Here is a 12,438-nt window from a genome sequence, read left to right as displayed (position 1 = left end):
TAGATTATTTTCACCCATTCTACAAATTTTTGAGGGAAACCAAAAGCTATAAGTGTTTGATGTAAGAAGCTCCATTTCAGCCTATCGAAAGCTTTTTATGCATCCAAGCTCAGTAACATCCCGGGTTGGGTCTTAGATTTAGTGCTCGTAATTATGTTTAGTATCCTCCTAATATTGTTTGCACCCTGCCTTCCCGGAATAAACCCTGTTTGATAATTTCTAATTAATTCCGCTATAAATTTCTGCATTCTTTTTGCCAGTATGCTTGGAAGAATTTTTAGATCATTATAAAGTAAACTAACTGGTCTATAGCTTTCACACAATATTGGGTCTTTTCCTTCTTTGTGCAAGACTGTTATGATGGCTTCCGACCATGATTTGGGGGGATCTCCTTTTGTTAGAGCATAGTTAAATACTTTATGCAGTACTGGTGTTAATTCTTCCTTAAAGCTTTTGTAGAACACCCCCGGGAATCCATCCGTTCCTGGTGATTTATTTATTTTTAAGTTATTTATTGTATCTTGTATTTCCTGTCTTGTAATGGGGCGAATAATTTCTAATGTATCCCCCCCTGTTAGTGTTGGTAAATGTAGTTTTCCCAAAAAGTTTTGTGCCGTGTAGTTATCTAAGTCATTTTCTGAGTCCTTGTATAATTCTTTATAATAATCTGCAAATGCTTCTGCTATACCTTTGGGTTTTACTAAACATTGTTTAGAGATAGGATGTTTTATTTGTGATATAATTCTATCTGTTTGGGCCTTTTTAAGATGAAAGGCTAGCAGTCGACTGGCTCTATTGCCCATTTCATAGTATCTCTGGATCACAAAATGCAGAGCCCCTTCTGCTTTATTTGTCAAAAGTTCATCTAATTTGCTTCTGGTTGTTTTTAATACCTGTAATCTGGATTCATTTGGTGTTTTTTATGTTCTTCTTCTAGTTCCTTTATCTTATCCTCCAATTCCTTCTGATTCTTTAATCGTGTTCGTTTCAGTCGGGACGATATTTCAATTATTTTCCCCCTTATTACAGCTTTCCTTCCCTCCCATAATATTGATGGAGAAACCTCATTGTTGTAATTGATTTGAAAATATTTTTTTTTACACTGTTTTATTTCCTGTACTATGTTTTTATCTGAGAGGAGAGATACATTCATCCTCCAATACCTAAAATGGGGTTCATTGTCTAAACTTAGTTTCAAAGTAATTGGAGCATGGTCACTTATAGTAATATTCTCTATACCACACTCCACTACTGTATGCATATGTTGTCTTGAAATGTAAAAGTAATCAATTCTCGAATAACTGCCATGCGGGTTTGAATAGAAAGTATAGTCTTTAGTTTGGGGATTCCTCTCTCTCCATGGATCTATCAATCCCAATTCTTTAGTTATGTTATTCAACATCCTCGACCTCTTTGTATTGGTTCCATGTACTGATGGATACTTGTCCACTTTGCCATTTTGTACAAAACTAAACAGTAAACAATGTAATAAAAAAAACTCGGCAGTCGGAGTCCGTTCTGGTTCATGACACTTTTGTTAAGAGTGTCAATAAAAATATCATAAAACTTATTTTTCTAAACTAAAATAAGCGACATTTTCTAACAATGGGGTAACAGTGTGATTATTTTTCAATGTGAGTGTAATTTTGTAATAACTTGAATTAAAAATATCATATATATTTTTTTTTAAAAGTGCAATTTTCTAACAATGGGTGAAAAGTATTATTCCTTTTTTTGCAATGTTTGTATAATTTAGATGTAAATTGTAAAAAATATCATTAATATACACCAAAAATAGGCAACCTTTTCTAACAAGGGGGTAAGATTATCAATACCATTATTTTGGAATGCGAAAATAAAAAAGTGAATGAAATAGAAATTACGCCTACGACACTAAATGAGTTGAGGAAGTAAATAGTATTTGGTTTGAGTCCAGATTGTTCAGTGGAAGGAACAATCAATAACCGTTAGGTAGCAGCACCACTCCGGAAAAAGAGTATATACATATATATATACATATTTACATATATACACACATATATATATATATATATACATATACACATACATATATACATATTTACATATATACATACATATATATATATATATATATATATATATATATATATATATACATACATATACACATACAGAAAGAAAGAAAATGTTGTATGTATAAAAGGCAAAAAAAAAAGAAACAAATATATCCATAAAAGCCGGGTTTCTAAATAGAGCTGTCCTCTTGGGGCGGTGACACTTAACATGTAAACGCCATGATGACAATCAGGCACTTTTTGAAAAATAATCTTTATAAACCATATACTTCCTGTGCGGAGTTTGTATGTTATCCCCGTGCTTGCGTGGGTTTACGGGCACTCCGGTTTCCTCCCACATTCCAAAAACATGCATTTCAGGTGAATTGGCCGGGCCAAATTGTCCCTAGGTGTGAATGAGCGAGTGAGTGGTCTGTCCCCGTGTGCCCTGCGATTGGTTGGCAACCAGTTCAGGGTGTCCCCTGCCCACTGCCCGACGATTGCTGGGATGGGCTCCAGCACCCCGCGACCCTACTGAGGATAAGCGGTGTAGCTAATGAGATGAGACATATACATGTACCGTATTTTCCGCACTATAAGGCGCACCTAAAAGTCTTAATTTTTTTACAAAGCTGACCATGCGCCTTATAATACAGTGCGCCTTATTTATGGAACAAAATTAATTCGCAAAGTCTTGCAACTAACTTGCCGCCGCCGACTAGATTTTACCCCGAACGCCAAGTAGTCCGCGGTGTATGCTGGGATTTATTTACCGGCGTTTCATTGGCTAACCAATGTGTCAATCATCATTTGAATCGATCACTATTGACTGAAGTTATTCGGAGCCTCGGATTGGCTAGAGCGCCAAAACAAACCCTGCAATTGGCCGAAAAAGATGTATCAATCATCCGTTGAATCGATCGCTATTGGCTGAAGTTATTCAGAGCCTCGGATTGGCTAGAGGGCCAAAACAAACCCTGCAATTGGCCGAACAAGATGTGTCAATCATCCGTTAAATCGATCGCTATTGGCTGAAGTTATTCGGAGCCTCGGATTGGCTAGATGGCCAAAACAAACCCTGCAATTGGCCGAGTTTAGCAATGGCGTAGCAAGCTTAGCAAGCTTGCTAAAGTACACCATAAAGAAACATGTTTTATTAGTCTGTATTTGCAAATAATTTACTCTCCTGGATTTACTTCACTCACGGTTGTAAGAAGACCATGATTGCGTATCATTATTGAACGTGAGAACTTAGGTGAGCTATGCGGCTTTATATTTTCCCGGTATCTTGTTTTAGAACGATCTTGATGTTGCTGTGATGAGTTGAGTGAATTAAACTCAATTCCAAGTGTTTATTGTCATATGCACAGTAAAGTTGCGAGCGAAAAAGAAAATAGAAACTAAGAAATGTTTGGCATTTCTTGAATCCCAAGACTTTAACCTTCCGAATGATATTTGAAATGATGCATTTGAGTGACATCGTACGGACACCGCATCCGCACGTGTCTACGACACGTATTTGCTTCTTTGCAAGCTTTGGGAATGTTAAGGGGGTAATCAGTTGGACTGAATCATCTGACTGTTTTGTCGACGTTCCCATTGTAGCGCCTTATAATCCGTTGCGCCTTATCTATGGAAGATATAGGACCAAAAACTATTTTTTGGGGGTGCGCCCTATAACCCGGTGCGCCCTATAGTGCGGAAAATACGGTATATATATACATACATATACATATATATATATATATATATATATATATGTATATATATACATACATGTATATATATATATATATATACATATACATGTATATATATACATATTTACATATATACATACATATGTAACGGGTGTACCAGTAATGATTGTGCCAGGCCAGACAGAACAGATGATCCTTGGCAGCAATGCCATCAAATATATTTTGACTCAATTGAAAAGTACTAATGGTTATTGGAGATTAGTTTCCACTCCTGACAACGGTCTGTCCGATAACCACAGTCAATTCCTGTCAATGCTTTCTAACACAGAGAGATGGAGAGGTGATTGCATTACAGACAAGGTAGGGACAGTAAAAATCAAGAGTTGCGTGACGCTGAATCCACGGACCAAGAGTACGTTATTTGGGGCAAGTTACCTGAGTTGGCCGGGACGTCAGCGGGCAGCACAGTGGTCGTTGAGCCAACCCAATCTAAGGCTGGGCCCAGACAAGTCCTTGTCGGACGAGTTGTTACTCCACTCTGGGGAGATGGATGGGTGCCTGTTAAAGTCTTTAATCCCACGGACAGAGTTGTGGTGCTGAGAAAAAACAGGAAAATTGCAGATGTGTCTCCTTGTATCGCAGCGGAAGACCTGCCCAGTGCAGAGGAGGTCAAGTGCAACGTGCAGAGTGTACAGAGCAAAGAGGTCCGACCCAGGTCAGAAGAGGACATGATGCGTACATTGGAAGCTCTGGGACTGCAAGACATTGACCTGAAGTCATGTGAGGTTTCGCTGCAGTGTAAAGACAAGCTCCTTCATATCATCGAACAATTCGAGGCAATCTTTTCTCGCCATAAGATGGACTGTGGAGAGGCCAAAGAGTTTGTACATCGTATCCACCTTGTTGATGATAAGCCGTTCCGTCTACCCTACAGACGTATACCACCAAGTCAGTATGAAAAACTGAGGACGACTCTGAACGAGATGGAAGAGAAAGGAATTATTCAGAAGTCGACTAGCGACTATGCATCTGCGCTTGTTCTCATATGGAAGCGGAATGGAGAACTAAGGGTATGTACTGATTTCAGAAGGCTTAACGCGAGAACCATAAAGGATGCCTACCCACTACCGCATCAAGCTGATGCTTTGGCCGCACTTGGGGGAAATGCCTTTTTCTCCACGATGGACTTGACGTCAGGCTACTACAATGTCCCCTTGCACCCTGATGACAAAAAGTACACGGCATTCTCATCACCCTTTGGGCTTCACAAGTACAACCGGCTCCCTCAGGGACTTTGCAACAGCCCAGCAACATTTATGAGGATGATGATGTCGATATTCGGTGATCAGAATTTCATGAACCTTTTATGTTACCTCGACGATCTGATGGTGTTTGCCCCCACAGAGGAAGTTGCACTCCAACGCCTGCAGATGGTGTTTACTCGCCTCAAAGAACACAACCTCAAGCTCGCACCCAAAAAGTGTTTTTTCCTCAGACGGACTGTGAAATTTCTTGGGCATGTCATCAGTGAGGATGGAATTCGGACTGACCCCGAGAAGGTGAGAGCGATAAATGACGTACAAGTCGCTGACCTAATGGAGTCTGACGGCAAGACGCCATGCCCTAGTAAAATCAGATATTTTCTAGGCATGGTGATGTATTACCAAAGCTTCATTGAAGCATGTTCTGCGAAGGCAAAACCTCTGTTCAGGTCACATCTGAATCTGGTGCCCAGCATAAGCGCAAGAGAGCCCGCAAACTAGTGGAGAAAGGTCAAGTGAAGCTGACGCCTGCAGATTGGTCCGATGCATGCCAGAACGCATTTGAAACACTGAAGCACGACCTCGTGACAGGTGTCACTCTGGCCCACCCAGATTTCTATGCGCCGTTTATTCTGGCTGTCGACGCATCCTTCGATGGGATTGGAGCAGTCCTCTCACAGCTGCCACCTGGTGGAAAAGTAGCCAGACCAGTCGCCTTTGCAAGTAAAACGCTCTCTCGCTCCCAGCTCAACTACCCTGCACACAGGCTCGAATTTCTTGCCTTGAAATGGGCGGTATGTGATAAATTCAGCCATTGGTTGAAAGGAAGACACTTTACCACGTAGACCGACAATAACCCGCTGACATACATTTTGACCAAACCAAGACTTGATGCGTGTGAACAGCGGTGGGTAGCTAAGCTAGCTGCATACAATTTTGACCTGAAGTACATTCCCGGCCCAAAGAACATCGTAGCCGACGCTCTGAGCCGTGAGCCGTTTGTACGGTCATGTGTGGGTCATCGCCTTGTTACCGAGCCCTATACCTCACTGTTGGAACAGGTCAACGGAGTGAACAACAGTACTGTGCAAAAGGTGTTCAGAGTATCCAACAATTGTCACGCTGTTGTAGACGAGAGTGCTGAGACATCAGATGAGTCAGTGAAAAGGGCAGTTCCACCAGGCACGAATGGTTCTGTGACATCAGAAGAAGTTGCTGCTGTCTTCAGTGCTCAGTCCACTGGCGGCGTGGGTCAAGTGATGGGAACGGATGCTAACTTCAATCTTCTGCAGAAGGAAGATCAGTCAACGGCACTCCCACAGAGTCAGTTTGTTGGTTTACAAGAACAGGACAACACAATAAGCAGAACCATGTACTTTGTGCATAGGCACAAGAGACCTACCAGGCGTGAGAGAGCTGTCGAGTCGCCAAGTGTGATGAAACTACTGAAGCATTGGAGCAGACTCACCATACAGAATGGCATGCTCTACAAAATAAGGAAAGATCCTCCCATGGCCAAGAAAATCTTCCAGTTTGTGGTGCCTGACTCATTGAAACAGAAAGTCCTCCACGGTTTACATGACTCAGCAGGTCACCAAGGCCAGAACCGTACTTTGTCTCTGGTGAGGCAACGATTCTTCTGGAATGGCATGGAACGTGATGTTGTGAATTATGTCAAATCCTGTCAGCGTTGTATAGTAGGTAAAACACCGGAACCACACAACCGTGCACCACTCAAGAACATAGTCACCTCTGAGCCTATGGAGTTGGTCTGTATAGACTTTTGGACTGCTGAGCAAGAGAACAAGTCTGTAGATGTCCTGGTCGTAACTGATCATTTCTCCAAGATGGCGCACGCCTTCCCTTGCAGGAATCAAACCGCCAAACAAGTTGCTCGCCGTCTGTGGCAGGATTTCTTTCTTGTCTATGGTTTCCCTCGGCGTATCCACTCTGATCAGGGAGCCAATTTTGAGAGCAAACTGAAACAAGTGTTTATTGTCATATGCACAGTAAAGTTGCGAGCGAAAAAGAAAATAGAAACTAAGAAATGTTTGGCATTTCTTGAATCCCAAGACTTTAACCTTCCGAATGATATTTGAAATGATGCATTTGAGTGACATCGTACGGACACCGCATCGTGAGAGAGTGGGAAAAGAAAGGGAGAGGAAGAAATAAATCCAAAGAGAAACAGAAAGACAGAAGGAGAGAAAAGAAAGCATGAAGGGTATGAAGAGATGTTCTAGAGATGGCAGGGGTGCAGAAATCCCACACGACTCCGTACCACCCCATGGGAAATGGTATCGCAGAACGATTTAACCGGACATTGGGAGATATGATCAGAACCCTTCCCCCTCAGCCCAAAGCAAAGTGGCCACAAATGCTGCAGCAGCTCACCTTCTGCTATAACTGCACAGAGCATGAGACAACAAGGTTTGCACCGTTCTACCTAGTGTTTGGGAGAATCCCTCGTCTCCCTGTCGATGTCATGTTTCAACATGCTGGTACCAATGATGCTGTTGTCAGCTACTCTGACTTTGTAACCCATCTGAAGAAGGATTTAAATGAAGCTGCTCAGATTGTACGGAGGAATACTCTCAGAGAACAGACTCGCCATGCCAAGCTGTACAACCGTAGGGCCAAAGGATCACCCCTCGTCGTGGGAGACCGGGTGTTGATCGCCAACAGAGGTGTCCCAGGGAAACGCAAGGTTGCAGATAAGTGGGAGTCGACCCCGTATGAAGTCATATCAGTCAAGCCTGATCTCAATATCTATAGAGTCAAGGATTGCCTGACGGGCAAAGAGAAGGTAGTTCACAGGAATTTGCTGCTCTCTGTGAGCTTCTTGCCCTGTGAGGGAGATCTGGCCAGCGAATCTGAACACTTAGGGTGTGATACTGCTATGCACGGAAGTGATGTATGTCCTGATTTACCTGACGCAGTTGAAGGCAGTGATGTCCGTACAGTAAACTGGGTGATACAGTCAGGTGAAGAGCAAGTTCATTCAGAGGTGGAGGAAAACTCACTAGACAGCAGATCTGATGTCCAGTCTGACTCTCTCACAGTCGATACATCCAGTCAATGAAGTCAGCACGTCCCCGAACGAGATGTTGTACATACTGCAAGTGACAATATGGAAAGCCCACCACAGTGCTCTGAAAACATGATCCCTTTGGGTATGGGCCCACCAGACACTGTCCTCCCAGACGAGACCCCATTGAACACTGACCATCCGGACACTGTCTCCCCTGATACTGACTGTTTAGATTTGACTGTCCCAGACCCTCAAGCTCAGGTTACTTGTACTCAACCTATCCGTTATGATCTTAGGGTCCGCCAGTCCATCAGGCCTCCCAGTCGTCTTATTTGTCAGCTGAATGACCAGTTTGTAGGTGACAATTCCGTGTCCGCAATATCTAATAGTTCCTTGTTTAAGTTCTTTAGAGATGCACTTTCAGTTTGAGTAGCAAAGCTTGAGCAAGAAACACGAATTGTGCCTATGTGAGCGCCTGAAACTACAGGAACAATGTTTTATATTTCAGAGATGTAACAGGCATCTTTGAGTCTGTGCTTAGTTAGGAGTTTGATCGCCTCCTTTCTTTTCACACTCCTTTTTGGGAGAGTTTTAGAACTGACATGCACTTCAGTTTGTTCCTTGTAATACTGTACCAGTTTTCATGTCCTTTTTTCATCAGTATTTGCACTTTTGCATGTGATTTTTTCTGTTTAGTGTAGCACTCCCATATTTAGCAGAATGTCAGGGGGGTGTATGTAACGGGTGTAGTAATAACTTTTGTTTTATTGAAATTCCTGCTGAAATATGTGTATAGTTTTTGGTAAATGTCCTGCACATATATATATATCTATATATATATATATGTATATACAGTATACATATATATATATCAATATATACATATCAATATACACATATAATATATATATATATATATATATATATATATATATATCATTATATATTATTATATTATATCATTATATTAGGTTATTACTAGCCTTATAAAGTTAATAGAGTGGTAAAACCAAATTAATCTGGTAAGATAGAAATAGTGATGGAATGAAATGAAATGAAATGATCTGCATTTCTATAGCACTTTTCAAGTCAAGACTTCCCAAAGCGCTTTACAGTGAGCTTCACATTTCCCAATAGCGGCCGTGCAGCCATGTAAGGCGCTAACCTGCTTATTGGGGGTATTATAAATGGTACTCATGTCTATGTTTATTGAACAATGTTGACTGCACTATGTTTACTGCTCACCTTGCACAATGTTGACTATCTTTTTTTGCACTATGATGACTATTTTTGCACCAAATGCATATTGCACAAACCCTACGATACGATACTACAAAACTGTATGCAACATCCTATATGCCGACATTTCTTCGGTAAATTTTGTGTAAATTATAACTATAACCTTATCCTCCTTGTTTTATAACCTTAGCTTCTCTGTTCCTTTATCTTCTTGGGTTTTTTACCTCACTGTGAATGTGTGAACCTGGAGTGTCATGCCCAATTTCGTTGTCAAAATATGTTAACCCATTTTGTAACAATGACAATAAAGGTATATTCTATTCTATTCTATTCTGTTAGGGGTTCAGTGTCTTACCCAAGGACACTTCCACATGTAACACGGAGGAGCCGGGATTCGAACTGCGATCTCTTGATCCCAAGACGAGCGCTCTACTTCCTGAGCCACTGCCGCCCAAACATGGAAGTGGTGATAGTGATGATAATGAAGAGACTGTGTATCCACAGAGCCAATTCGTCAGGAGGGGTTAGTTGTTTTAAAATACAAAGAAGAGCTGACTGTGAGACACAATTATTAATCAAGTCAAAGGGGTAGGGTTTAATAAGCATTTGCTTTTTCCTACTCCCTTTCAAACATGTACAATAACATTGTTTGTGGTTTTTTTTCTTTTTTTTGGTTTTGTTTCTGTTTTGTCATGTTCGAAACAAAGGTTTTATTCATTCATTCATTCATATATATATATATATATATATATATATATATAATATCTGCGGCCACATTTTATAGTATAATTGTATTTTTCTTGTGTTATCGTCAGGTTGTCTTTGTAGCTTTAATCCCTAAATTACCAAATATCATATAACTTTATGCACGGAATAACTTAAAAGGGGGGTGGGGGAGAGAGTAAAGACAAACATGGGAAAAAAATGAGCAAAAAAAAAAAAAATGCAGCAACAAAAGGAAAAAGATGGAAAAAAGAAGAAAAAATAATATACTCTTCATTTTTATATAAACACATTTACACTGAAAAACACAGTAAATATAATCAAAATATTCATAAATCAACAAAACAATTCCAACCATTTTTATGCTCAACAAATTTAAAGTCTACAACACAGAATCTCCAAAAATGCATATTGAATAATCACAAGAGAAAAAAGGCGTCTTGGAGGAGACCAGCTGTTGATTGGTGGGGAGCTGGCTCAAAGAGACATTAATTTGCATATGAACTGACTCGGGTTTGCGACTCAGCCCTTATTAGCCTTTTCTTTCGGCACATTAGTAAATCCTATATTGGTAATGGATAACTTTATGGTAGTCGCTATTTTGAATGGTGACATGATCCAAAAGGACGCGACGTAAACAACTCGGTTGAGAGAGGAAAACTCTGTTGCTGAAAACGGCATCAGGTTTGCCCCCTTTGGCGTTCCTTTTGACCGTCAGTAACAGTAAAGGCGTTGCAACGGCGGAAAAAAATGATGAGTTAGATGACTCCTTACAGAAAAATATAACGCTGTTACGTAACATCGTTATTTATAATGGCGTTATTACCAAAACTGTAAACGAGGAATTACTGTATATGATTTAGAGGTCAATGAAATACTCAAAACCCCACTTTGAGTCAAGAAAAGCATGCACAAAAAGAAGAACAAGAAAGAAAAATGTCTTCCTACCTTGGGCTGGCCGCTGGTCTTGAAAGCAGAAAAAAAGAAAAACATTTCATGAGTGTGAAAGGGAACCGGGGTCAGAGGTAAACTCCAACCCTTACAGCGACAGACGGGTTTTGGGGCATCCCATGTCCCAGACTTGGTACACCGCGTGGACTCGAGTCCCGTCAAGATAAAACCTGGCAGGCAGCTGTATAACAGAACCGTCCCCTCTGTGGGGGGCCCAGGGGGCCGGGCCTTCACGACACCGTTCTCTAATGAGGTCCAGAGTGCGGGGCACGGCACTACTGTAGGCGGGATCACAAACTAAGATGGATGTTTTTCGCAGAGGGGGATTCTGGTTCTTGGGGTTCTCACCGCATCGAGTGGGCCGGTTCAGTTCGGTCCAGGCCCCGCTGGCCAGGCACTTCCGGACTTTGGGGCCTAGGATGAGGCGTCGGCTCCGGCAGACGTACTCGATCTCAAAGTCCACCGGGACCACCTGGACGCTCGCCATCTAAGAAGGGAATTGTGGCTTAGGTTTTTGTCAAAGAAAAGAGAGAAGAGAAAAGAGGAAAATAAAAAGAACAAAAAGGGAAAAACGGAGAAAAGAGAAAGAAAGAGGGAAAGAAAAAAATCTGAGTGAGAGAGAAAGGGGAAAAAGGGCAACAGAGAGAGACAAAGAGAAAGGGGGAGAGAAAATGAAGGAAAATGAGAGAAATAGAGAGGGACGGAAAGAGAGAAACAAAGAGATAAAGAGAGAGAAAGAGAGTAAGACTATGAGAGAATAAGAGAGAAAGACAGCAAAGGAGAAAAACAAAGAAAGAGAGAGAACGAAAGAGAGAGACATAGGAGAAAAAATGGGGAGAGAGACAGAGAGAGAAATGAGGAAAAGAGAGGAAAGGAGAGAGAAATAGAGAGAAACAAAGAATAAAAGAAGAGGGACAAAGGGAGGAAGAAACAGAAATAAAGAAAATTAAATAGAGATAGGAACAAAGAAAAAGAAAGATGGAGATCGAAGGAAAAAGAGAAAGAGAGAAAAAGCCAGTGAAAAAAAGGGAGAAAAAAAGAGAAAGAGAATGAGAAACAAAAGAAGAAAAAAGAAAGATATATAGAGAGAGAAAATAAATAAATAAAAGTAGGTCCAAAGAAATAGAAAAATGAAGACACAGGGAGAAAAAAATGAAAGAGAGAGAGACAGAGAGAGAGAGAGAGAGAGAGAGAGTGAAAGAGAGAAAGAAACAAAAAATATATATATAAAGAGAGAGGGAGCGAAAGGGAGAACAAATAAGAGAAATAAAGAGATAAAGAGAGAGACCAGAAGAGAAAAAAAGAGAGATCGACTGTGACAGAGAGAGACAAAAAAAGACCAATAAAGAGAGAAAAATGACCAAAAGGGGTTAAAAAAATTGGAGAAATTCAAAGATGACAGGATATGAATATCCTTTATTCACGGAGACATCACATTTAAGGCAAGGCAAAACGTGGTGCAACACTATAAAAGAAAGAGGATGAGAGAAAATAGT

General features: G+C 40.9%; 1 protein-coding gene across 6 annotated transcripts in view; it reads right to left on the bottom strand.

The window, feature by feature from the left end:
- Positions 1-12,438, bottom strand: part of gabbr1b (gamma-aminobutyric acid (GABA) B receptor, 1b) — a 45,310-nt gene that overhangs the window by 24,681 nt on the left and 8,191 nt on the right. For 4 of the 6 annotated variants that reach the window (XR_015849691.1, XR_015849692.1, XM_088328327.1 and 1 more), the window contains exons 4-6: positions 11,291-11,429; positions 11,035-11,220; positions 10,940-10,957 (exon numbers count right to left, since the gene is read on the bottom strand). Coding sequence is in view for 4 of the 6 variants with exons in the window: in XM_088328327.1 (XP_088184453.1) it covers positions 10,940-10,957; positions 11,035-11,220; positions 11,291-11,429 (343 nt within the window). In the remaining 2 variants the exon portion in view is untranslated. The remainder of the gene's footprint in view (positions 1-10,939; positions 10,958-11,034; positions 11,221-11,290; positions 11,430-12,438) is intronic. The other 2 variants (XM_088328328.1, XM_088328330.1) reach the window with 2 other exon arrangements.

This window comes from Urocampus carinirostris, chromosome 2, assembly GCF_059441175.1.
Source record: "Urocampus carinirostris isolate Australia breed hairy pipefish chromosome 2, RoL_Ucar_1.0, whole genome shotgun sequence".
Lineage (NCBI taxonomy): Eukaryota > Metazoa > Chordata > Actinopteri > Syngnathiformes > Syngnathidae > Urocampus > Urocampus carinirostris.
Note: the sequence above shows the minus strand (reverse complement) of the source record. Positions and strands in the feature narration are given on the sequence as shown.